The 25192-nt window shown below is 40.0% G+C and overlaps 1 protein-coding gene across 3 annotated transcripts in view; it reads left to right on the top strand.

The window, feature by feature from the left end:
- The window catches only part of TMEM117 (transmembrane protein 117), a gene marked incomplete at both ends in the record, with an annotated part of 437683 nt that overhangs the window by 200897 nt on the left and 211594 nt on the right, over positions 1-25192 (top strand). For 2 of the 3 annotated variants that reach the window (XM_084254763.1, XM_084254765.1), the window contains one exon: positions 2396-2495. The exons of the other annotated variant lie outside the window; for it this stretch is intronic. In XM_084254763.1, coding sequence (XP_084110889.1) covers positions 2396-2495 — 100 coding nt within the window. The remainder of the gene's footprint in view (positions 1-2395; positions 2496-25192) is intronic. 3 annotated transcript variants of the gene reach the window in all.

Genomic DNA, 25192 nt, shown 5'->3' with positions numbered 1-25192 from the left:
GGGCCTTGAGGAAATTCTTCAGTATAGGAACTGGACTTCTTCTTTGAAGGAGCTGGACCATTACCACAGCAAATACTCTATGAGGCACTGATCTCACTGCCCAAGAACTGTCCCACAATGGTAGAACATGCTGTCCAGGTTAACACGGGGGTTTTCAAGTAGACACTGCTTAGAGTAGTGAACTCCATATAAGTGGGAGACAGAGACTTAAAGTAAGCCTTGGTGAGCTGCAGCTTTTGACTGCTCTTCCAGAATTCTGAATCAGCCTCAAAGAAAATAATTCCTGATCTTCACTGCCCACCAAAATACTGGGGGGCAAGGTGGGTGTTCTTTTTTGCTATACCCCTATACTGGGGTGTAGGCCAGAGATGCAGGGGTTGAGAGGGTTCCCCAGAGACAGAGTGAAGAGCAGAACAGGTGGGTCTACTGAAATCCACTGCAAAGGGGAGCAGTGGGCAAGACAGGAGAGGTCTGCTGTGCCATGTGAGGTTAGCTCCCTGGCTGAAGATGAAACTTAAGCTGTAGGGGTGATAACACTGAGACTCAACACCTAGGCCACCAGGGAGGCCCAGTGTTCTTTTTTTAAATATGTCATTGCTTGTTGTAAGATAGTACAGCAAAGTGGTTAATTTCATAGATTGGGCAGTCAAACAAATTTAGATTCATATCTTGTCCATTTCCTATGTGCCCGACCATGAGCAAGTTGCAGAAACTCTTTAATGTCTTAATTCCATATTTGTGAAATGGGAATAATGCTGCATTTCACTGTGCTGAGATGAAAGCTGACAGCAGCCATGATATTTAAAGTGTTATTAGTGATCTCTGACACATCGCAAATATGCGATTTATGGTAGCTATACATTTTTTGATAATTGTGGAAATACATAAAATTGGAGACACAGAATTTTGAGATGAGATGTTAAAATATTTACCTATGCTGCCCAAGTTGGTGAATGAAGCTTATAGAAAAAAATAGTTAGGAGTTCATGAGTTAGTTTGGTGTTAAATAAAGCCATTTAAATACCTGTTTCTTTTATAGATAACAAACCATCTGAAATAACTTGAGGAAAAGCTATCAATAATTGAATTAGAGCCAATTTACTGCCAAGTGACTTCAAAATTGTGCTTCTTCATAATTTTAGTAGAGACATAATAAACATTATTCTATTATATTAATGTGAATCTGGGGAGAATCAAATTTAGCTACTACTCTAAGTTGTATAGGAATTTTCATATTTAAGAAAAGGGACAAACTTTAAGAATAAAAAAAATTGAGTGGAAAAAACAGAATTAAAAAAAGGAAGATATTTGGTTCTTAACTACTATTTATATGTTACATGGTAGTGATTGGGCAACTTAAGTGATCTCCCTTAGTCCCAGTTTTCTCGGAGAATTTGCAAGTAGTAAACATATGCTTATGATTTCCTTGACTAACAAATAGGAAAATGGAAATGAAAATGCTTAATGAACAATACACATGGTCTTGTTACTTATATTTAATTAAAATTTGTATCTTTGAATTTCTTTCTGAGCTTTAAAGAATATGAATTGGTGTCACAGGAAGCAAATAAAAAAAGAGTGATGAAATTAAATATTCTGGTTATTGTTATATAAGTAACAATATAAGCCACATGTATTTGAATCAAACTTTACCTTGCTTCATAGTATGGGATTTTTTTTTTTTTCAAATCTTGACTTGATTCTGAACACTATTCATATGTGTGATTTTTATTGTTGTTGTAGTATAGAAGAACTGAGGTATAGGCCAGAGGTGCAGGGGGGTGAGAGGACTCACCAGAGACAGAGTAGGGAGCAGAACAGGCAGATCTACTGAAATCCACTGCTGAGGGGAGCAGTGGGCAAAACAGGAGAGGTCTGCTGCGCCATGTGGGTCAGCTCCCTGGCCAAAGATCAGACTCAGGCCATAGAGGCAATAGTGCTGTGACTTAACTCCTAGGCCAGCAGGGAAGCCTATTCAGGTGTGATATTATATCCAAAGCCTTGCCCTGGTGCCTGATCTGACTAGGCAGAACCAAAGGAGAGTTAGCCCTTCACCAGTCAGTCTAATTCGGGAATTGATTCCACACTGCATACTTGAGTAAGCATGAAATGATGCCTTTGCTGAGTATTTCTGTTTGATTTCCCAATACCTATTGTCAAGTGTAGAGCTCAAAAATGAAATGCAACTGGTAACTGGTATAACCATAATAAGCCCTTAAATCTAATCGGAATTGATCCAGGCACCCACAGAGCTCTTCCTGGCCTTTCAGGTTTGTAAGCATAGGTCAAGTTTGTTGAAAAGGGGACAGAGTCCCTCTGCGTGTTGCTGAATTAGAAGGCTTTAATTAAATGGTTCTCTGAATCTGGACAACCTCTTGTGTGTTTGTTTTCACAGAGCATATATCATCACGGACTATATGGGCATCCGAAACGAAAGTTTCATGAAACTAGCTGCGGTGGGAACCTGGATGGGGGACTTTGTCACTGCTTGGATGGTAAGCAATTTTAACTTCACCTATTTTGGAAGACATATTTAGAATGTTGACTAGATAGACACTTCTTTTGATGGTTTTGTCACTACCTTTCTTTTGAAGTGAAAGAATTCATGGGCATAGATAAATCCACAGGTTATATGCAATACGTGTTTGCCCCCCCCAAAAAAAAATCAATGCAATTATAATGTTAAAGATGACTGTCTGCCAAACTGTATTGATTCATAAAATACCTATATGTATGTGTACAGATACATGTATAAAAGATCTACATATGTTTGTATTGTGGGCATATAAAATATATGTAATAATGAAATTAACAGAACATTCATCCCTGTGAAGTTCTAAACAATTCAGTAAAGATTGATTTTTGATACAGGTGCTTTCCAGGTAGGAATGTTGGCTACCCTGCCTTAGAAAACCATATGAAAAATTCTTTAAGAACTTCTAAAATAGCTTTCTATATTTGTCTGCATTATTGAACCTGCAAACTTAGTGGTAATTAAGATTTTTGAGAGTTGTTCATTTTCACCTCTTTTGTGCATTATTACTAGCCTTTATTATTTTAAGCCTGCAACAAATAGAGACACAATATTTCATACTGGCTCATCTGTTAAGAGACATTTCACTTTTAACCACTATTGGGTTAATTAAATACAGTGTGTAGCTAGAGGGGTCTAGTTCCTATAAGCTTGTAAGAGACTATCTGGGTACACAACATAGGACATTCATAAATATGGAGAACTTTAATTCACCGATACCTTTCATAGGTACAACTAAGCTTAGTTAGCTTTATCCATCCATTCACTGGAAGATGAGGAGACCTACAAAAAAGAAATGATACCCAGCCTCACTTGGCAAACACTTGCCCAGATGATGTGTTCCCATTATCTCAGGTGTTGTCACAACAGTTGCTGCCAATTCTATTGCTACAACTTGCTTCTTTTCTAGAACAAGTGTGTGCGGGGAGCAGGACTCAGTTTTACCCTATTTGCTACCATTATAATCATTCTGTGAGAGGCAACCATGAAGGGTTCACATAACCTATTTTTTTATTTTCCTGTAGAGAAACTGGGGTGCAGGCCAGAGGTGAGAAATGGGTGGTGAGATGATTCACCAGAGACAAAGTGGGGAGCAGAACAGGCAGATCTACTGAAATCCACTGCTGAGGGGAGCAGCAGGAGAGACAGGAGAGGTCTGTTACACCATTTGGGTCATCAACTCCCAGGCCAGAGATTGAACTCAGGCATGCTGAGACTTAACCCTTAGGCCACTATGGAGGCCCTTGCTTAATCTGTTTGAGCTTCCTTTCACTTCTGTTTAATTTTGGGTTGTTAACAGAACAAATTGCTAAATATATCCCATTCCATGAGCTTGAAAATCTAAATTTGAAAAGTGATTCATTTTATTTGTAATCACTAGAAATACCTGCTAAAATAAACCAGACATTGAGACCAGGATGCTTTGTGTCAAAAATTTCTACTTCCACTGGGAAAAATATTTAGAAGGAAATATATGAACTTAAACATTTAATTTCCTGCAACTTTGAGGTAACACTTTTTGAAAAATTTCTGCAGTAATTGTGGATTCTTATTTTGACTCCATTTGGTCAGGAATTTGCTTGATAAAATGCAAAAGAGAACTGGACTGAAAGTTCAGAAATTCAGGTATTTCTCACCTTGTGCCTGTCATTTGATCTTCCACAAATAATGTATCATCCTCTGAGTCTCGCTTTGCGTATTTCTTTAAAGGACTGAATTCCTAATCTTACTACCATTAAAATTATTAAATAAAATTTTAAAACTTTAAAATCATACATTTTGGGGCCTCCCCTAGTGGGGCAGTGATTGAGCACTGGGCTGCGAAGCTGCCCGCAGCCTCTGCAGTGCTGGTTCGATCCCCCCTGCACCAGCGAGGGTCCCACATGGTGCGCAGACCTCTCCTGCCACACCCGCTGCTTCCCTCAGCAGTGTATTTCGTCAGTCTACCTGTTCTGTTCCCTGCTCTGGTCTGGTGAATTCTCTCACCCTCCCTCGCTTCTGGCTATACCCAGTGCTTGTATAAATAAATAAATAAATCTTAAGGGGGAAAAAAAAAACTTTAAAAAAAAATAAATAAAAAAAATCATACATTTTTAATAAAATGAAAAAATAAGCAGGTTTGGGTAATAAGATTCAAAGAAGTGATAGACATTTGACATAAAATATTATGAATGCATTCGATAAAAGTTTTATAATCTGTTATTTATTCTGCAAAAGTTAAAATGATAATAATAATAAGAAGAATGGGGGCCCTCCCTGGTGGCCTAGATGTATGTCTCAGTACTCTAACCACTATCGACTGTGTTTGATCCCCAGCCAGGGAGCTGACCAACACAGGGTGGAGCAGACCTCTCCTGTGTCGCCGGCTGCTCCTCTCAGCAATATATTTCAATAGATCCTCCTGTTGTGCTCCCCAGTTTGTCTCTGGTGCATCCTCTCACCCTGCACCTCTGGTCTACACCCCAGTTCTTCTATGCAAAAATAAATAAATAAAATATTTTAAAATTGAGAAGACAGGATCGAGTTCCTATCTGTGTTATAGGTTTTCTGTAAAAATTAAATGTATAACCCTGTGACAAGACTTAAAATATTGACATGTAAGGTGGACATAGTGCTTTATTGTTCATTATTTTGGAACCATAAACCATTGGCTGGGGCCAGTCCCTTGAAGTGGTGGTCAGTGGTTCAGATCTAGGAAGTGACTACTTCCCGACCCCTCTATGGAGGCCCATGAGCAGGAGCACCTTACCGTATTCCATCTTAATCCAGGAGCACTGAAGTTTCCTCCCAGTTATCCATTTTAAAATAGACTGAGACAATATGGTGTCCTGCTTTCTGACTTCTACCTCAGTCTGATTCTGATAAAAGGCAGGGGAAAAATAACAAACAAAGCCTAGAGCTTCCTCTGTAGTTTGCAAGCTCACACCATCCATCTGATACATGAATCATTTTCTTATCTGTGATGACGTCATTATTTGTGATCTCATTCTATCCAACTCCTTCCCAGGCTTTCCCTTAATGTTTCATTCATATGTGTGTGTCTGTGTATCTTTCTGTTTCTAATATATGTGTATGTATGTCCAATATATAAGTATGTATGTTTAATATATATGTATATATCAGTGTGTGTGTGTGTGTGTATATATATATATATGTATATACACACACACACACATATGTTTATAGACTGGGTTGTCAGAAAAGTCATGGTAAATTTTCTTCTGTTTTTCAAGCAAAAATGCATTGTGGGGCCTCCCCGGTGGCGCAGCGGTTGAAGCGTTGGGTTGCGAAGTTGCCTGCGGCCTCTGCGGCGCCGGTTCGATCCCCGCCTGCTCCCCTACCACCGGAGGAGGGTCCCACATGGCGCGCAGACCTCTCCTGCCGCCCGCTGCTCCCCTCAGCAGTGTACTTTGGTCCTTCTGCCTGCTCTGCTCCCCGCTCTGGCTCTGGTGAATTCTCTCACCCTCCCGCACTTCTGACTGTACCCAGTGCATGTATAAACAAAACAAACAAACAAATAAATAAATAAAACATGCCTCTATTAAAAAAAAAATGCATCGTGACATTTCCGACAACCCAATATTTATTCAATGTTTGCGTAGGTATTATTTTTTTTATTATTAAGATTTAAAAAATTTTGAACCATAACTTGGAGTCCAGTTTCTAGGGCAGCCTTGAGGCAAATGCATTGTGAAGCTTTGGCCAGAGACCTTCAGCCTTTCCTAGTTGAATTTTTTTTTTTTTAAAGATTTATTTATTTATTTATACAAGCACCAGGTACAGTCAGAAATGCGGGAGGGTGAGAGAATTCACCAGAGCCAGAGCGGGGAGCAGAGCAGGCAAAAGGACCGAAGTACACTGCTGAGGGGAGCAGCGGGTGGCAGGAGAGGTCTGCGCGCCATGCAGGACCCTCCTCCAGTGGCCGGGGAGCAGCCGGGGATCGAACCGGCACAGTGGAGGCTGCAGGCAGCTTCGCAACCCAGCGTTCAATCGCTGCGCCACCAGGGAGGCCCCCTAGTTGAATTTCTAACAGGTACTTCTCTGCTCTACTCTTGTGGTTTAGAAGAATCCAAGTAATTCTGCAGTGTGGTCTGTGCCTTTCATCTTTCTCCCCAACATCTGGTTGCCTTCACAGATTTTCCTAAATTTACTACAGTATTTTAGTGTCTTCTATTCCTACTAGCTAACCTCGGGACTTTTTACCTTTTCTCATACCTTAGATTATGACTTTGGTCAGTAATCTCAACAATATAGAAGTAGGATAGAGCAAAAATTTTGAAAACTATGTAACAAGTTTAACCTGGCAATGTGATCTTCAATCTACTTAACCCTCAGGTGATGCCTGTCTTTTTTGTTCTGTATACTGGTAGAGGATCCAAAGTCCATTTCTGCTTATATTATATGAAATGTTGACCTTTGTCCATTAGTGAAGATAGAAATGGCAAAAAGAAACACAGTGTTTTCCAGATTTGAAAGGATAGTCACCCAGAAAGGATTCCAGAGCATGCCATTTTCATTCCCATTTCTATTCACTGACTAGGAGGTTTAAGTTTCTGTATAAATATTTGTATGTCTGCATATGTGTGCATTGATAACATTTTAAAAAATAATAGCTTTTCTCATGAGAGGAGTCTGAGAGAGCTTTGACCTTTGTTTGTGTCTAGAATTCTAATCGTGAAATGCATATAAATGATAAAGGTGACTGTCTTGGAAAAGCAAGTGGCTATTTGCATTTCCAATAAAAGTGTGCCTTTTAATGCATTTCTGAATTGGAGGATTTTTCTCTTATTGGAAATCATTCAGAAGTTTTCCATGGTTTTGAAAAGCAATACCAGGACTGATGTGATCCACAGCCAAGGCTGATCTTAACCAATCCAAATAAAAATACTTTGGCTCTCACATCCCTGGGCTTCAAGCTCTAGTAGATTCAGTTTCCTGAGCAGTCCTGTCTTTTCCTGACTCAGTGAGTCATCTTGTACACAGGACAAACAATTATACCTCAGGGTTATAATTACTCATATTTTTTAAGAGTAGACTTCAATTTTTTTTTAATTTATTAAGCAGGTAGCTATTCGCTACTTCTCTTTCTTTTATATTTTTTTAAGATTTATTTATTTATACAAGAACTGGGGTATAGGTCAGAGTCACCGGAGGGGGAGAGAATTCACCAGAGACAGAGCGGGAAGCAGAACAGGCAGACGGACCAAAGACACTGCTGAGGGGAGCAGTGGACAAGGCAGGAGAGGTCTGCTGTGCCATGTGGGTTGCTCCCTGGCAGGCTGGGAATTGAACCCATGCTGGAGAGGCTGTGGACAGCGTCACAGCTGTTCACAGCAGTGCTCAACCCGCTGTGCCACTGGGGAGGCCCCCCAATTTTTTTTTAAAGATTTATTTTTGGGGGTCCTCCCTTGTGGCCAGGGGATTAAGACGCAACCAATGAAACTATCTGCAGCCACTGCAGCACTAGTTTGATCCCTGGCCAGGGAACTACCCACATGGCTCAGCAGACCTCTCCTGTCTTGTTCTCTGTTCCCCTCAGCAGTGAATTTAAGAACATCTGCCTGTTCTGCTCCCCACTCTGTCTCTGGTGAATCTTCTCACCCCTGCACCTCAAGCCTACATCCCAGCTCGTGTATACATAGATAGCTAAAAATAAATCTTTTTAAAAAATATTTATTCATTTATGCATACAAGAACTAGGATACAGGCCAGAGGTGTAGGGGGTGAAAGGATTCACCAGAGACAGAGTGGGGAGCGGAACAGGCAGATTGACTGAAATACACTGCTGAGTGGAGCAGTGGGCGAGGCAGGAGAGGTCTGCTGTGCCATGTGGGTCAGCTCCCTGGCCAGGGATCGAGCTCACGCTGCAGTGGCTGCAGACAGTTTTATAGTGCTGAGACTTAACCCTGGTGCCCCCAGGTAATTACCAGATTTCAAAAATTTTTATGGGCCTCCCCAGTGGCACAGCAGGTTGAGAGCAGCACTGTGGGGCTGTCTACAGCCTCTGCAGTGCGGGTTCGGTTCCCAGCCAGCTGGGGAGATACCCACGTGGCACGGTGGACCTCTCCTGTCTCTCCCACTGCTCCCCTTAGCAGTGTTTTCCGTCTATCTGCCTGTTCTGCTCCCTGCTCTGTCTCTGGTGAATCCTCTCGCCCTCCCGCACTTCTGGCCTGTGCCCTGGTTCTTGTATGAATAAATGGATCTTAAAAAAAAAAAGTTTGTAAAAATTATGTAAGACAGTGAGTGATGTGACCCACTGTTGAGTCAGTCCTTTATGTTGACAAAGGCAGATAATGGAGTTGTGAATCAGACAAGAACACTGAGTGGAGCGATGCCATGGTTCCTTCTCCACTCATTTACCCACACTCTATACCGTAAAGCCAGTAGCCAAGGTGGACTGGTGAGTCCGTGGCGCATTGCTCCAGTTTTACCAACCTCCCACTTGACAAGACAGAGGTCACAGCCTCCTCTGCTGTGGCAGGGGATGCTGATGATATAATGGTGGCTCTGGCTTCAGTCCCTCATTTAATGCTGGGAAGCAGCCATCACTTCCTGTCTCCCTACTTCTTAGTGCCCCTTCCCTGACCCCGGCTTCCTCCACTCACCACCTCCTCTGCTGCAGTAAATGGTATTTGGCTCATGATGGAGATGGGAAATCAGAGCTGAGTTCTGAGCTTCACGGTTGTGGGGAGGTGAGGGAAAGTCACAAATGAGGTGGTCATTCTTTCAAGAAGACAATTCTAATGGTAAATGCTTTAGGCGTCATAAAACCTCCTTCACCAGAAAACCATTTACTGTATGGAAAACTCCCAGTGAATGGCCCAGGACTTTGGTTACCTTCAACCCTGACATTTGCTTTGAGACACTGTTCGTTTAAGAGGCAGAACTGAGAACTCTATCTTTTTTTTAAAAGATTGATTTATTTATACAAGAACTGGGGTATAGGTCAGAGGCACGGAAGGGTGAGAGAATTCAACAGAGACAGAGCAGGGAGCAGAACAGGCAGATGGACTGAAATACACTGCTGAGGGGAGCAGCGGGAGAGGCAGGAGAGGTCTGCCGTGCCATGTGGGTAGCTCCCTGGCTGGTTGGGAATTGAACCCGTGCTGCAGAGGCTGCAGACAGCTTCACAGCACAGCGCTCAACCCACTGCGCCACCGGGGAGGCCCAGAACCTAGAACTCTTTCTCCCATATTTGACTATAAACCTTTTATTGAGGGGTCATTTTGGTGCCAATCACGTTCACATCTGTTTTCCTAGTCTCCAGCAACACCAGACTCAGGTAGTATTTATTGAAGAATAAATAGAGCATGAGAACACATAAGCACTAAGCTCCTTTATTTTTTCCTGGTTCAGTTTTGGGCGTTCTAGAATGCTAGGAAATTGCAGTCAGGCAGTACCAGTGCATAGCAGTCAGCTCTCTTCCCATCCCCCTTCTCCCCATAAGGCGTGCTCCTACTGAGTTTGTTCCCACAATCAGGACACATGATTGTGAAACACCCTTTATAAGAAATATTAGATGGTTCTTGTAATTCTCCAGAGTGATGATGTCACCTTTGAGAACCAAAGACTTCCCTTGATAAGACAAAGGTTGAATGAATGGCGTGAATCCTGGGGCAGTTCCTTAAATGGTCAATGTTGCTGTCAGGGCCACAGTTATGCTCTTGGCTCTGGGGACACAGGGAAGCCACGGTGAGGTACATCCCTTCAGCCACTTAAGCAAAGAGCTGTTATGACACAAGATGGAGAGATGGTTAAACATCAGTGCACTGAGGCAGAGAGAGTTAAAGTATGATGTATACTTGAGAATAATTTGTACTGCATCTGAATTTCTATTTAGAAATCTAAAAGAAAATAAAGGGAAGAAATATTCCTGTAGTATTATAGGATCAATTATTCCTTCTAGATTAAATTTAGAAAATGTGAAATAAATTTTGCAATTTGGTGAATTTTGTATTATTATCCCATGCTTGCTGTACATTTTAAAGAAAGGATTTGATTATTTCTATTATTTTCATGTCACCAAATTAAAAACAGTTCACTTCAAATTTTTCTATTACATGCTTGTCATGATTTTGTGAACTGTTCTACAAATGTGAAGTTTGTCAATGAACAATAACCTGGAATATCACTGACATACCATCTAGCTAGTTATTCTGTCTGGAATTGAGCTTGATAATTCATATTATGATTAATGCCAGTTTTCTAATTATTTCTCTTCCACTCATATTTCAAAATGACAGACTAAAAATCATCATTGAATTGATTTAGTATCTGAAATAAAGTAGCAATAATAGCTTTACTGAACTTCATCATAAAAAGGAATTTAAGCTGATTAACTTAGAGTAGAAGAAACAGAGACAGCAAGCCCAATGAGTAAGATTATATGACAAATGAATAGAACACAAAGAAGATATTTAACAGTTGGACCTAAGAGCCCAAAGTTCCTCTGCGTTTTCTCTTTTACTCTCTTTTTCTATCTGAGTTCTTCCTGATCTACTTCTTGTTAGTGAACCTCGTGTTTGGTAAATTTACCACATTGCATTTCATTATTTTTTATGGTGAAAATGGATGCTGAGTTGAGTACTTAATATACTATCTCTCTGCAAAGAATCTTTTTTTTAAATTTTTATGTGGAAGAACTGGGGTATAGGCCAGAGGTATAGATGTGAGAGGATTCCCCAGAGACAGAATGGAGAGCAGAACAGTCAGATCTACTGAAATCTACTGCTGAGGGGAGCAGCAGCAGGCAGGACAGGAGAGGTCTGCTGCGTCATGTAGGTCAGCTCCCTGGCTGGGGATTGAACTCAGGCCATAGGGGTGATAGCGCTCCCTAGGCTACCAGGGAGGCTCTCTTTGCGAACATTCTGTTTAAAGTGAGATGGCTTAGAAAACATTGTGCATCAGGATTTGGGGGCATGTGATTTATTGAGGAAGTGCTCTGCAGGGGAATCTCTAAGGACATGAGAGAAGTGGTGGATCGAAGGAAAAGGAGAACAAAGATGAGGCCTAATGATCCTAAATGTTTTACCTTTGGCCCGATTCACGGGACTGATCTGATGCTCTTGGGGCAAGCAGTACCTCAGGAGCAGGTGAAGGAGATCTGGGCAAAACACCAAAACTTACTTCTGCACAGACAAGATTCAAGGACAGTAGACCCCTTGGCATCCGTCATCGCCAAGAAGCATTGTCTGTTTGATCATTTCATTGAAATAAAGAGTATAAGAGAGGAATTAGTTTTGACACTTCCTTTTTATTCACTAGAAAATTTAGAGGGACCCAAATATGGTCATTCTGCTTTTGCTCATATAAATATTTTAATGTCTCTATAAATATTTTAGCCTTGTGTTTCATGTTCCTTCAGAATAATAAGTTCTCACTTAAAAATTAATAAGACAGGAGAGTCGAACCTCCTCGTTCCAGATCACATGGCAAATGGTGATCAAGTCTTTTTAAGTTTGAGGATTCTTGGATTTTAAATTATTGACAGCCTGTGACATCATTTAAAAAAGGATTTCTGAGTAAAAAGGATATAGTTTTCCATACCCGTTTTGAAAAATAGAAACACAAATTCTGGCTCTGCTGTGATTCTCCTAAATATAGCATTTATCGGAAATGCCATAGTATATTATATGTATATTGTAGATGATTTTATATTCATTTATTAAAATTTTATGGAATATATTATTCTGAAAGGCACCTAGGGAAAATATATTGAATTGAACTACATTAAGATATGAAAGACACTAAGGGAATCTCTTACAGAAAGATATGCCCACCAGAGACAGGAGAAGCTCTTTCTCATCTTTTCCATCTCTGACTCAATTTTTGTGCTTTTCAATTCTATTATACTTTATTTCTTTACTTCCCCAAGGCAGGTGTTATTGTCCACGCGTTCTTTTTGATTTTTCTAACATTATGTTCCACAACTTTTAAAGTACCAAATATCAATCATTTACCTGAAAATGTTTCAATAGAAGCCAGGAGACATGGATAATTAGCTTGTTTTCCCTCTGGAAGTCAGAGACATAATGAAATGAGTGTGGGTTTTTTGGTTGTTAATAGCAGATTAGCAACTTGAAAAATGTGGCTCTGTGCTCCTTTTTATACTGATTCTAGAAGTACTTGGATTATTCCCTATATACATTTCCCCTTCCTCTCTTCCTTCTTCCCCCCACCACCTCTCTCCCCTACCATACTATGTAACTTTCTTGGAAATCATAGCTCTTTATAAGATATGGACTAGAGATGTAGAAATTGGTCTGATGTTTTTATTTTCTGCCAGTATGGCCACAAGATGTGTTGAACTTTATCATCATGTGGAGGGAGGGGAATGCTTATCTTTACACTGAGAGCATCACATTCCAATCAAGTGATTACTTTTAAACTTTAGAAAAGGAAGCTATTTACTCATGCCCCCTTTTGATAAATATAGGTGGTTGAAAACATCTTATTTCTCGGACTGGAAAAAAGGTAAAAAGAACAGCTTTATATTATACTACCCCTGAGAGAGACACTACCATTCCAGGTTAAGTTATAAGTGTTTTTGTTGATAGGAAATTGCTATCCTTTAGCTGCCGTTTGCCCGAAGGAATTTTTGGAGCAGTGAAGATGTTTATATTCGTAGTTTATGTCACATTTGTAGTTAAATGTTCTGTAAACATCAAAAGAAATTGATAGCAATGAAGTGCTTAGTCCTTAGGTTTTGTTGCTGCTTTTTAAGAACTACCAGATCACGTTTCAGAAGATTGAATATTTGAGTGAACAGAGGGGAGTATTTTTTCTTCTTCTCCTAAATCTATTCCAGTTTATTCAATATGACTATTTTTTACTCTAGTTTTAAATTAATGAATTGTCTTACATTGTTGTTCATTTTCAAAGTATCTGATTTTTCCCTCGGGGATAGTCCCCCTAGTTCTGTTACCACCACAGCCTCCTGACCCATCACCACAGTCCCTTGTGCTCTCCCCTACCCAGTTTCAACCCTTCTTCCAGCCCCTCCCCTGCTGCATACATCGGAGGGATTTTCTTTACTTCTTTTTAAAAATTTCTATCTTTTACATCATTGTGTATTCCCTGTAAAATTCCCACCACCAATTCACCTGTGAACCATCACCATAGTCCCTTGTGCTCTTCTCTCCTCTGTTTTGTTCCTTTTTCCTCTCCCTTCCTCTCAGAATGTCTCAGATTTGTTGCCTGCTATTTTTTTATTATTGTTAATTTTTTTTTCCTGATTCCTTATTTGGTTCCCCTATATTCCTCCTATAAGTGAAACTATCCCATATTTTTCCTTTCCTTCTGGCTAATTTCACTGAGCATAGTCCCTTCCAGCTCTATCCATTTTGCTGCAAATGGCATGAGTTTATCTTTTATGATTGCTGAGTAGTTCTATTGTGTATATGTACCACATCTTTTTGATCTAGTTATCTATTTTTGAGGGAATATTTTTAAATAAATCATTAAGTAAATTGTGTTTGATATATGACCTTCTCTGTTCTTGCATATCTGAAGGTTGACTGGGAAATGGGGAACATCCCACAAAATTAGTTTTTTTTTATTTTAAAGATTTATTTTTATTTATTTATACAAGCACTGGGTACAGTCAGAAGTGCGGGAGGGTGAGAGAATTCACCAGAGCCAGAGCGGGGAGCAGAGCAGGCAGAAGGACCGAAGTACACTGCTGAGGGGAGCAGTGGGCGGCAGGAGAGGTCTGCGCGCCATGTGGGACCCTCCTCTGGTGGCCGGGGAGCAGCCGGGGATCGAACTGGTGCTGCAGAGGCTGCGGGCAGCTTCACTACCCAGCGCTCAACCGCTGCGCCACCCACCGGGGAGGCCCCAAAATTAGATATTTTTGATCCCGGGTCTGGGCTTTATTCAATACTGTTCACTAACTAGACTCCCAGGTTGTCCATTGAATCACCTTAAATATCATTATGTGGGCCCCCCTGGGTAGCCTAGGGGTTAAGTCTCAGTGCTATCACTGCTAAGGTCTGAGTTCGATCCCTGACCAGGGAGATGACCCACATAGGGCACACCAGACCTCTCCTGTCTCTCCCGCTGCTCCCCTCAGCAGTGGATTTCAGGCGATCCACTTGTTCTGCTCCCCATGCTGTCTATGGGGAGTCCCCTCCTCTCCCCACACACCTCTGGCCTATACCCCAGTTCTTCTACCCCCTCCCAAATAAATAAATGCATCATTTTGAACGTGATATTGCACAAGAAGTCAATGAAGCAGCCAATAGTAATGTTGCTGATGAGGTAACTGTAAGAATGAGTAAGTTACCTTTGACTTTTCCAAAGATATCAGAAGATTAAGTTCACATGAGTGGTTTCTGTGAGACCAGGACTCACAGAGAGAAAGTCGGTACACCACATGCACCCGATGAAAAATTCCAAATTGTTCTTAACTGCTAAGCTGAGGAGTAATGCCCAAAGGAGCCAAGTGCTTGAGATGAAACAGGAACCAGAATAAGCCATATGTTTTGACTGAAATGAGCACCACCTCTCATAAAGATTTTAAAATATGTTATAAAAGATCCTGTGAGCCTGTTGCTACTGAAGACAAATGAAAGCCATAATTCTTTTTTTTTTTAATAGAGGCATGTTTTATTTATTTATTTATTTATTTATTTATTTGTTTGTTTGTTTGTTCATACATGCACTGGGTACAGTCAGAAGCGCGGGAGGGTGAGAGAATTCACCAGAGCCAGAGCAGGGAGCAGAGCAGGCAGAAGGACCGAAGTACACTGCTGAGGGGAGCAGCGGGCGGCAGGAGAGGTCTGCGCGCCATGTGGGACCCTCCTCTGGTGGCCGGGGAGCAGCTGGGGATCGAACTGGCGCTGCAGAGGCTGCAGGGAGCTTCGCAACCCAGCGCTCAACAGCTGCGCCACCGGGGAGGCCCGAAAGCCATAATTCTTAAGATCTGAGTACATTTTCCCTTGACTTTTGTTATAATTATCCTAATTTCTATTTGGCATTTTCAATTTCAACTAGAGGTGCTAGAATTAATGGAATATTTTCATCAAATCTAAATGCAGGTTTTAAAAAAATGTGTATTTTATTTTGCTTAAATAAAATTTTAGTAAAAGTAACCATTTTTTTTTATAGCCAGATGCTAGATATCTATCTTTTTTTAAAGATTTTTTTATTTATTTATGCATACAAGAGCTGAGGTATAGGACAGAGTTACAGGGAATGAGAGGATTCCCCAGAGACAGAGTGGGGCGGGAATCGAACTTGTGCTGTAGTGGCTACCGATAGCTTCGAAGTGCTGAGACTTAACCCCTTGTGCCACCAGGGAGGCCCAATATCTGACATTTCATTGAATGTAAATTTATTTTTATTGTGCCTATATAATTTATTATACAAGTTTATTTTTATTAAAATTATAGAATTGCTGAAATATTTATTGTTTATTTATTTTTGGTTTTGCATAGGAGAACTGGGGTGTAGGCCAGAGGTGCAGGGGTGACAGGATTCCCCAGAGACAGAGTAGGGAGCAGAACAAGCGGATTGACTGAAATCCACTGCTGAGGGTAGCACCGCATGAGACAGGAGAGGTCTGCTGTGCCCTATGTGGATCAGCTCCCTGGCCGGGGGGATCAACCTCAGCACTATGGGGGTGATAGTGCTGAGACTTAACTCTAGGCCAGCAGGGAGGACCTTAAATATTTATTGACAGACAAATTGAAATACCATTTAAAAATGAATTTTTTCCTAAAATATGAAAATGGCATTTATGCATCTATAGTAAGGCATTTTTTTTGCATATCCTACATTTGTTTTTGTGAGCACTTAACACAATGAGCAGAATAGTCAGTCCTGGCACCCTGTTCTGTTCCTGCGCTGTGCTTCCTTTGCTTTGCATGCCTCAAAGCTGCTGTCATTGACATCTTTCTAAAACTGCTGACATCTCCACTGGACTATCTCAGAAATACTTCTGAGATCCTTTTTTCTTTAATGTCAAAGGACTTGTGAAACTCAGAACTTAGTCTAGGAATGGAGGATAGTACAGAATTATTTTTAGCACTATTTTAGCCCAGATAGTTCCTCAGATATCATCTTTCTTCTCTATTCAAACTATCATTTCTCCATAAATAGTTTTACATGATAGAATTCAGCTCTCCCTATGCACCACTTTGGAATATTTTACTAATTTTGTGTGCTGCAAATTGACAGACCTTGAGAAGTCCAAGGTCCTTCTGAGGGTCTTGTTCATGGTACTCATTAATCTAGTTAATAAATATATTCTAGTCAATGTATATCTTTATGCATATATATACTAATAACAGGGATGAGCAGAATGATATACACAATAATGAGATGAGGGAATAAATATCAGAATATATTAAATTTGGGGCCTCCCTAGTGGCCAAGGGGTTGAGTATTAGCACTATCACCACTGCAGCCTGAGTTTGATCCCCGGCCAGGGAGCTAACCCACATGGCGCAGTAGACATCTCCCGTCTCACCCTCTGCTCCCCTCTGCAGTGGATTTCAGTAGATCAGCTTGTTCTGCTCCCCACTCTGTCTCTGGGGAATCCTGTCACCCCTGCACCTCTGGCCTACACCCCAGTTCTTCTACACAAAAATAAAAATATATATTCAATATGGTAAAAAGTTATAATATCTTTGCATTTAAAGTTAGCTTCCTTTTACTAAAGGAACATCCTCAGAGCCCTTGCCCCAGCCAGATCCCCACAAGGTTTACTGGGCTGTCGAGCACCAATACTCTGTTGTTCCTTTTGGTTAATTCAAATCTTCCCAACCTCCTCTCAATGGCCTAAGTCATCTATTTGCAGTGAGGTTTTAATGAGTGACATTGGCTTTCTGTATTAAACTTGCAGAAATAATAACCACTAGAGTTGCAAATTCAAATGCCCTGAGGGCTACAGCAAGCTAGTAAATATGTGAAGGAAGCATCTGCTATGAGGTGAAGGTCTTGGGGGGCTCCCGGAGCTGTGTTGAGTCAGAGAGCATATTCTCTACAAAGAACTCAAAATTTCAGTCTTGGCCATAAATGTCAGGAATGTGACATAGAATGTAATCCTACCACTGGTCATCTGTTTTGCGCTTTATAAACAGGGACTTAACTGACACAAGGTAAGCCTAAAGAATGCATTTTGGGCAACCGCCATTTTGAAATATCTTGAAAATATTTTGAAATATTTTGAAATATCTCTGTCATACCTCATGGACTTAGCCATCCTTTGAAGGGTTAGTTCTTTCTATTTTGTTATGGCCACAAAAATACAGGCAAGACATGAACTCCCTGTGCTGTTGTTTCAGCCTATGAACTACCCAAGTCCTTGTACCACTTAGCAGTCATTCCACCCAAGTATATTAAGAACATTCCCATAATTACACTTTAAGAAGTGTTAATGAAATGCCTATGATTGTGGCAAGTTTGCCATTGCCAGCATGTGTGCTAAGACCTCAGCTCATGCTGTATTCGTTGATTGACAAATGATAGGCAGGAAATGGTGTGCGGGTGGCTTTTCACTGGGCATGCATCATGAAAATCTTAAATGAGTACAATGTCATTAACATGTCAGTATTTAGGAACCTCTCAGGCAGTTTCTAGATAGGTCTAATGAATCAGGTGTATTATTTCATGGGTTGTCCCAAATAATTTTTACCTCAATTCCATCAAGCACAGTTCCCCAAATTTGTCTTTACCTAGCAGTCTCCTGGAAGCTTCAGAGGTTACTGATCTCTATGTCCCACTCCTGAAGATAGTGTTTTAATTTGTTTGGATTGTAACCAGGATATTGGAATTTTTAAAAGGTTCCCAGAGATTCCAATAGACAGACAAGTTTGGGACCATATCTCTAAAGTGATTCCAGAAAGTTCAGCATGTAATATTTTCTATGGGATCATAGCCATCAGATATTAAAAATGAAGGGAAAGTGAGGGAAAGGATCCATTGGTACTGAGAGATTCTGTAACAGAGAAAAAAGCATGAAAGAAAAGATGGATGAGAGGAAGACCAACTTCCTCCACTGAGTCACAGCACCCCAAGGGCATACACATCACTGTGGGACATTGTAAGTGCTTAATAAAATTTTTACCATAATCTCCTTTTATTTATTTACTTTATTAATTGATTAAATTTTTTTTCTTACTTCGTTTTGTCCCCATAGTTCTCCCACCACTATATCACCTGTAAACCATAACCATATTCCCTTGTTTTCTTCTCTCCCCTGTTTTGCCCACCCTCCCTCCCTTTGTTGTATGATTCAGTCCTATGGTCAGCTTGCTAGTTTTCACTATTTCTTGACCTTTTGTTTGTTTTCTCTAGATTCCACATGTAAGTGAGACCATCTGGTATTTATCTTTTTCCTTTTGACTAATTTCGGCTAGCATAATCTCTTCCAGCTCCAGCTATGCTGCCGCAAGTGGTATGTTTGTCTTTTTTGATTGCAGAGTAATATTCCATTGTGTAAATGTACCACAACAATAAGTTTTAACCAGCCTCCAGTGCTAAGTTTTGAACTTGAATTGGGCTTCTTATAGAAAAGCTTTGACTGTTAATTCCTTGTAATACTACAGTGGACTCCTTTAAAAATCTACCAGTCTTTCTGAAGAGTTGACCAGTATCACTTATACCTTAGGGACTTTGGCTTAAATGACTCAAGAAGTTTTCCTCTCCAGATAGCAGGGCATGCATCCTCCTACTCTTTTCTACCTTGAAGGAGAAAAATCATATTGTAATTGTGCCTATTCTGTAATAATACAGCTCATCTATATAAATTTCCTTTGGTCCACTCTCCCATCAACAAATGACCTGCCCCAATTCTCCATGTATTTAATTTGATTCTTTACCTGTGAGTAAAGATCAAAAATTGTTACCATTTGCACAGGCAGTGGCTTAATTCTATCATTTATTATGGTTTTGAACTGCTGTGAGTTAAAGATAACACATGTAAAATGACTGTTAGTATTGTTAATGTTACTTGATTAAAAAAAATGCAGTGCTTCATAAGTGAGAATATATTAAAATATCATTTATAATTTGCATTTTCTGAATGAAGACTTTTTCCTAATTTAAACATCTTTTTTATTTTTGTTATACAGTCATTCCCTCAGCTCTGCCAAATGTAAACTAATACCCTTCACAATTTTGCAAAGCAACCTGGTAGTGTGAGACATTTTTAAAAATGAGGTCAGGGCCTCCCCTGGTGGTGCAGGCAGTTGAGTGCTGCACTGTGAAGCTGTCTGCAGCCTCTGCAGTGCCAGTTCAATCCCTGCCAGCCAGCGAGGGTCCCACATGGTGCGGCAGACCTCTCCTGTCTCGCCTGCTGCTCCCCTCAGCAGTGTATTTCGTCAGTCTGCCTGTTCTGTTCCCTGCTCTGTCTCTGGTGAATCCTCTCTCTCTCCCGTGCATCTGGCCTGTACCCCAGTTCTTGTAAATAAATGAATAAATCTTTAAAAAATAAAAAATAAAAATAAAAATAAAAATGAGGTCAGCTTTAAGTAGGCAATTCTAAATTGTAAATATACCTGATATTAATGTTATTTGTTATGATTTCTCCCTGATTATAGAAATTAAGGTATGAATTATGTTTAGTGATGAAAATTCAGAGTGAAAAGTTTAAATTCCCTAAGAATTATTTGTAATATCTCAGGTAAATTTTTCAAATAGTAGGAAGACAATCTTGAGTGAATATATCATAGTCCTTACTTATTAAAATAAATGATGAAAAGGTAGTCTTGAAAAATATTGAACTTTACAGTCTTGATACAAAGTAAGTAATTTGAATTTTTAATTGCTATTCCACATGGCATTGGACTTGTGCTGCAAGAATTAGAGGCAAAAGTAAGACATCATTAAAAGTGTTTTTACCATAAGATTATTTATTTTAGTAGTGTCCAAGTCAGAGATTTTATTATACTTCTAATTTCATATTCTCTAGTATGGATTCTATGCAGAAAAACACAAAGGGGAGGGAGTTTAAGCCAGATATGCCATTCAAAAAGCCAACTTGGGAAGCAGATGAGTAAACATGACTTTTTCCTCGTCAGTGGCAGTTATTGGGAGCCTCTTATCTGATTTTCCTGCTGTGTTATGTTTCCACAGCAGTTCATTGACTTGTCTGTAAAAGTAAGGCTTGGAGTCAATTAAGGTGTGACAACAATGGAATTCACTGGAAAACCCAGGGGATTCATAAGGTAAGATATGTGTAGATTTTAATTCAGAAGTTTTGAGCAAACAATTTCACAAGAACAACAACTTTTGATGGGAAGTAGATCTTGACAGAAGCTCAGATCCCTGATATTTCAGTCCTGTTCATTTGTCAACATAAAGGCAGAGTAGAGTCTTATGGGATTAAGCAAACTTCATGGCTAAAAATATAGTTTGACACTTCTTGAATGCACTTGACAAGACTCCACATAAAATTATATTAGTATTCTTTCCAGCTAAGAGAAGATTTTTTGGGGAAACTGTGTTCTTTTATTCAAATTCAAACTTAATCTTTGGTTGCCATGACATCTTTAAAATTAATCTTATATTTTCAGTTTTAAGTGTTAGGTATTGGGTGTTTCAGTACAGCTGGAAAATAATAAACTTTAGAAATTTATTATAAAAATTAAATTGAATTTTGGGTCTTTAGAAAATTATCACAACCTGAGCACACAATACAACTGATAAGGGAATGATCACAAAGATCTAAAAAGAGCTCACATGACTCAACAAAAACAAACAGTGCAGTCAAAAAATGGGCAGATAAGCCAAAAAGACACTTCTCCAAAGAGGAAATGCAAATGGCCAACAGCTATATGAAAAAATGTTCAATCCCTTATAATCAGGGAAATGCAAATCAAAAACCACAATGAGATACCACTTCACACTGGTGAGAATGGTCCATATTAAAAAAAAAAACAAAAAACACAGGCAACAACAAATGTTGGTGAGGAACTTCTGGTAGGAATGCACACTGGTCCAGCCACTATGGAAAGCTTTGTGGAGGATTCTCAAAGTACTGAAAATGGAGCTACTCTATGACCCAGCCATTCCACTCCTAGAAATCCACCCAAAGGACACAAATACATTAATTACAAAGGGTATCTGCATCCCTATGTTTATTGCAGCACTATTTACAATAGGTAAGATATGGAAACAACCCAAATGCCCCAAAATAGATGACTGGATCAAGATGTGGTCTATATACACAATGGAATACTATTCAACATTCAAAAAAGATAAACTCATGCCATTTGCAGCAACATGGATGGAGCTGGAAGGGATCGTGCTCAGCGAAATAAGTCAGAAGGAAAAAGAAAAATATCTAATGGTTTCATTTATAGGAGGAATATAGGGGAGCCAAAGAAGGAATTAGGAAAATAATAATAATAATAAATAAAAAGCCAAAATTAACTGGCAACTATAAATCACTGACATTTTGAGGGCAGGGGAGGGGAAGGTAGAGGAATCAAACCTGGGAGGGAAGAGTACAAGGGACTATGATGATGGTCCACAGTAGTGTATTGGTAGTGGGAATTTTACAGGGACTACACCTGAAAAGAGAAAGCATACATTGCCACAAATGAACAATGATGTAATATATATAATTATATATTATTTCATATATAATTATATATAATATATTAGATATAATTATATATAATGCATAATTATATATAATGTATAATTATATAATATATAATGTATAATATATATTATTTTATATATAAAAGATAAAGTCATTGTATGTAATAGGAAACAAAGATCATTAGTCGTGTTGTCAATAGCTGAGAGTGTCCACTCCACTCTTGGGCATCCTTGCTGTGGTCCAGGTGGCCGACAGATTGCAGCTAATGTGCAAGTAGAGTAGAAAGGTGGTGAGGAGGATCAAGGGTTGCATAATAAAAGATGCCAGCAGCCGAGCAGATTAGGGTGATGTACGTGTGGTGGCTAGTGCTGCTGAGGGGAAGGGGTCTGCTGGGCAAATCCTGTGATAATTATGAGTGGGTGAGAGATATATTTAATACCAGTAAAACTGAAGGGAATTGTTTAGGTTCTGAAGGACATTTCTCCAGAGGGGTTAGTGAGTGGCAGTTGTTGGTAATCACTGGATATTGTAACTATGGTTTGTTGAAGAGCAGTAGCTGTAGAGCTTCAGTGCAGACCCCACCAACAACATGGTGGAACAGCAAGATTTTCATCAATTTCTCCTCTAAGTACAGCTCAGAAAAACTAAATTTTGCTTTCAGGAAATTTCACCAGTTCATCACCCATAAAGGGAGACTGCCCCATGGATGTGTTTGCTCCGGGCTTAGTGATTCATTGAGCGGGTGAAACAGGAAGAGTCAGAGAGGGTGGCTGCCATTCTGTTCAGAGCTGGGGTCTCTGGTTCAGTCACCGAGAATTTAGCTCCCAGCAGTGTGCGTGCCAGGGACTTCTCCCCTCTCCCTGATTAGAGATCAGAGTCTGGCTGTGTGCCGCTGAGCAGAGTGGCGGTGAGTAAGCCTCAGAGATCAGTAATCACTGTAGATGTGAATGTTATGAACTCACCAATTACAAGCCACATACTGACAGTGTGGATACAAAAAGCACAAACTTTCTCCATCATGTATACAAGAGTCTCACTTTAGATGGAAAGACAAGCATAGACTCAAAATGAAAGGCTGGAGCAACAACACAGATTTCAAGTCATCAACGCAGGGGAAAAGGCAGGAGCTGCTGTCCTCATATCTGATAAATTGATAAACTAGCCTTTCAGCTAGAAAAGATAATCAGTGACAACTGTGGGAACCATATGATCTCAAGGGAACAATTCATCAAGAAGATATAACTGTCCAGCCACTCTGGTGGCCTATGAGTTAAGTTGCAGTGCTATCACCCCTGAAGCCTGAGTTTGATCCACGGCCAGGTAGCTGACCCACATGGCACAGCAAACCTCTCCTGTCTTACCCACTGCTCCCCTTCGCAGTGAATTTCAGTCAGTCTGCCTGTTCTACTCCCCATTCTGTCTCTGGTAAATCTTCTCACCCACCCTCATACCTCTGGCCTACACTCCAGTTTTTCTAAGCAAAAATAAATAAAATCTTTAGAAAAAAAGAGAGAAGATGCCTTGACCTACTAAAGATAGAGCTTCCATATGATCCAGCAATTCCACTTCTAGGTATTTACCCAAATGACACAGAAACATTAATTCCAAAGGGCACCTGCAACCCTATGTTTATAGCAGCACTATTTACAATAGCTAAGCTATGGAAACAACCCAAATGCCCAAAAAATAGATGACTGGATCAAGAAGATGTGGTACATATAAACCATGGAATATTACTCAGCAATCAAAAAAAGATAAACACATGCAGTTTACAGCAACATGGATGGAGCTAGAAGGGATCATGCTCAGTGAAATAAGTCAGAAAGAAAAAGAAAAATACCAGATGGTCTCACTCATAGCAGGAATTTAGAAAACCTATATAAGGGACCAGGAAAAATTAATACACAGTAAAAATTAATACACAATAAAATACACACTAATTAATACACAGTAAAAATCAAAATCAACAAGCAACTGTAAACCAGAGACACACTATGGGGGCGGGGCGGGGCGGGGAGAGAAAGGACTGGGTCAAAATAAGGGGGGTGTGTATTTGTATGGGGAATATAACCAAAATGAAAATGCATACATTGTGCAAAAATGAAAAATGATGTAAGAATTTATGAACCCAACACAGGCAGAATGATGAACAGACCTAAAGCAACACAAGTAGGTAAAACACCAAAATTAATGCTTGGGTGGTATGAAGATCATCGGTGGCCACCCAAGGGGATTGGGCCATGGAGGAGGAGGTAGGGCAGGGCCCTGAACCTGCTTGGGCTTTGGCACTGGAGCTTTGGGGGGGGGGGATGAGGGCAGCAGGTGCACATGTGTGTGAAGCTGTACTTGTAATATTATGACTTAATTTGAAAAAGAAATGTTTGGCGCTTCTCTTGCCTTGTAGTACCTGCTCCTGCTTTGAACACACCTGCCTTCTTTGCTTTTCTTCCCCTTTGGGGAATAGTAGTGGCCAACCTGTTGTGCTCCAGCTTTTGTTGTCTTTACATGCAGGAAGATCAGACTATATTGTCTAACTCCATTATATACTCTTATAACCCATCTTTAAAAAGCAAAAACTGCAGATGGTTTTCTAAAACAAAGGTGAAGGTATGAATGGCCAGTCAAGCTGAAACAATTGCAGAGCTGTGCTTTTGAAATCATACCAAATGACAGTATCACTTTTGATGCTAACAAATTTTTCCCTAAACAGTGGGTCCCTGATTTTTAATGAAGTCTTTGCCCAGCCATGCTTAAAATTCACGTGTGTGTCATGCGCAGCCAGATAATTGCAAGATCTGGTGTCAACTGTGAGGCCTACAATTTCAACACACCTATGAATTAGCGCTTGATACTCTAAATATGTCCTGTTTACAGTTCTCCAGAAAGAGACCACTAAAAGTTAAAATACTGGGAAAATCATTATTAATTACCTTGCAATTCCTTGAAATGATCAATTGAATGAACTTAATCAGGATGGTTCTTGAGGTACTGAAAGTAACTTCAGGAATGCAAACTACTGAATACTCGGTGAGAGAAACCAAGTGCTGATGTGGACAAAACAATGCAGGCACTGAAACCAATGGAGGCAATTTAGGATAATACAAATC

This window comes from Talpa europaea, assembly GCF_964194135.1.
Source record: "Talpa europaea genome assembly, chromosome: 15".
Taxonomy (NCBI): Eukaryota; Metazoa; Chordata; class Mammalia; order Eulipotyphla; family Talpidae; genus Talpa; species Talpa europaea.
Note: the sequence above shows the minus strand (reverse complement) of the source record. Positions and strands in the feature narration are given on the sequence as shown.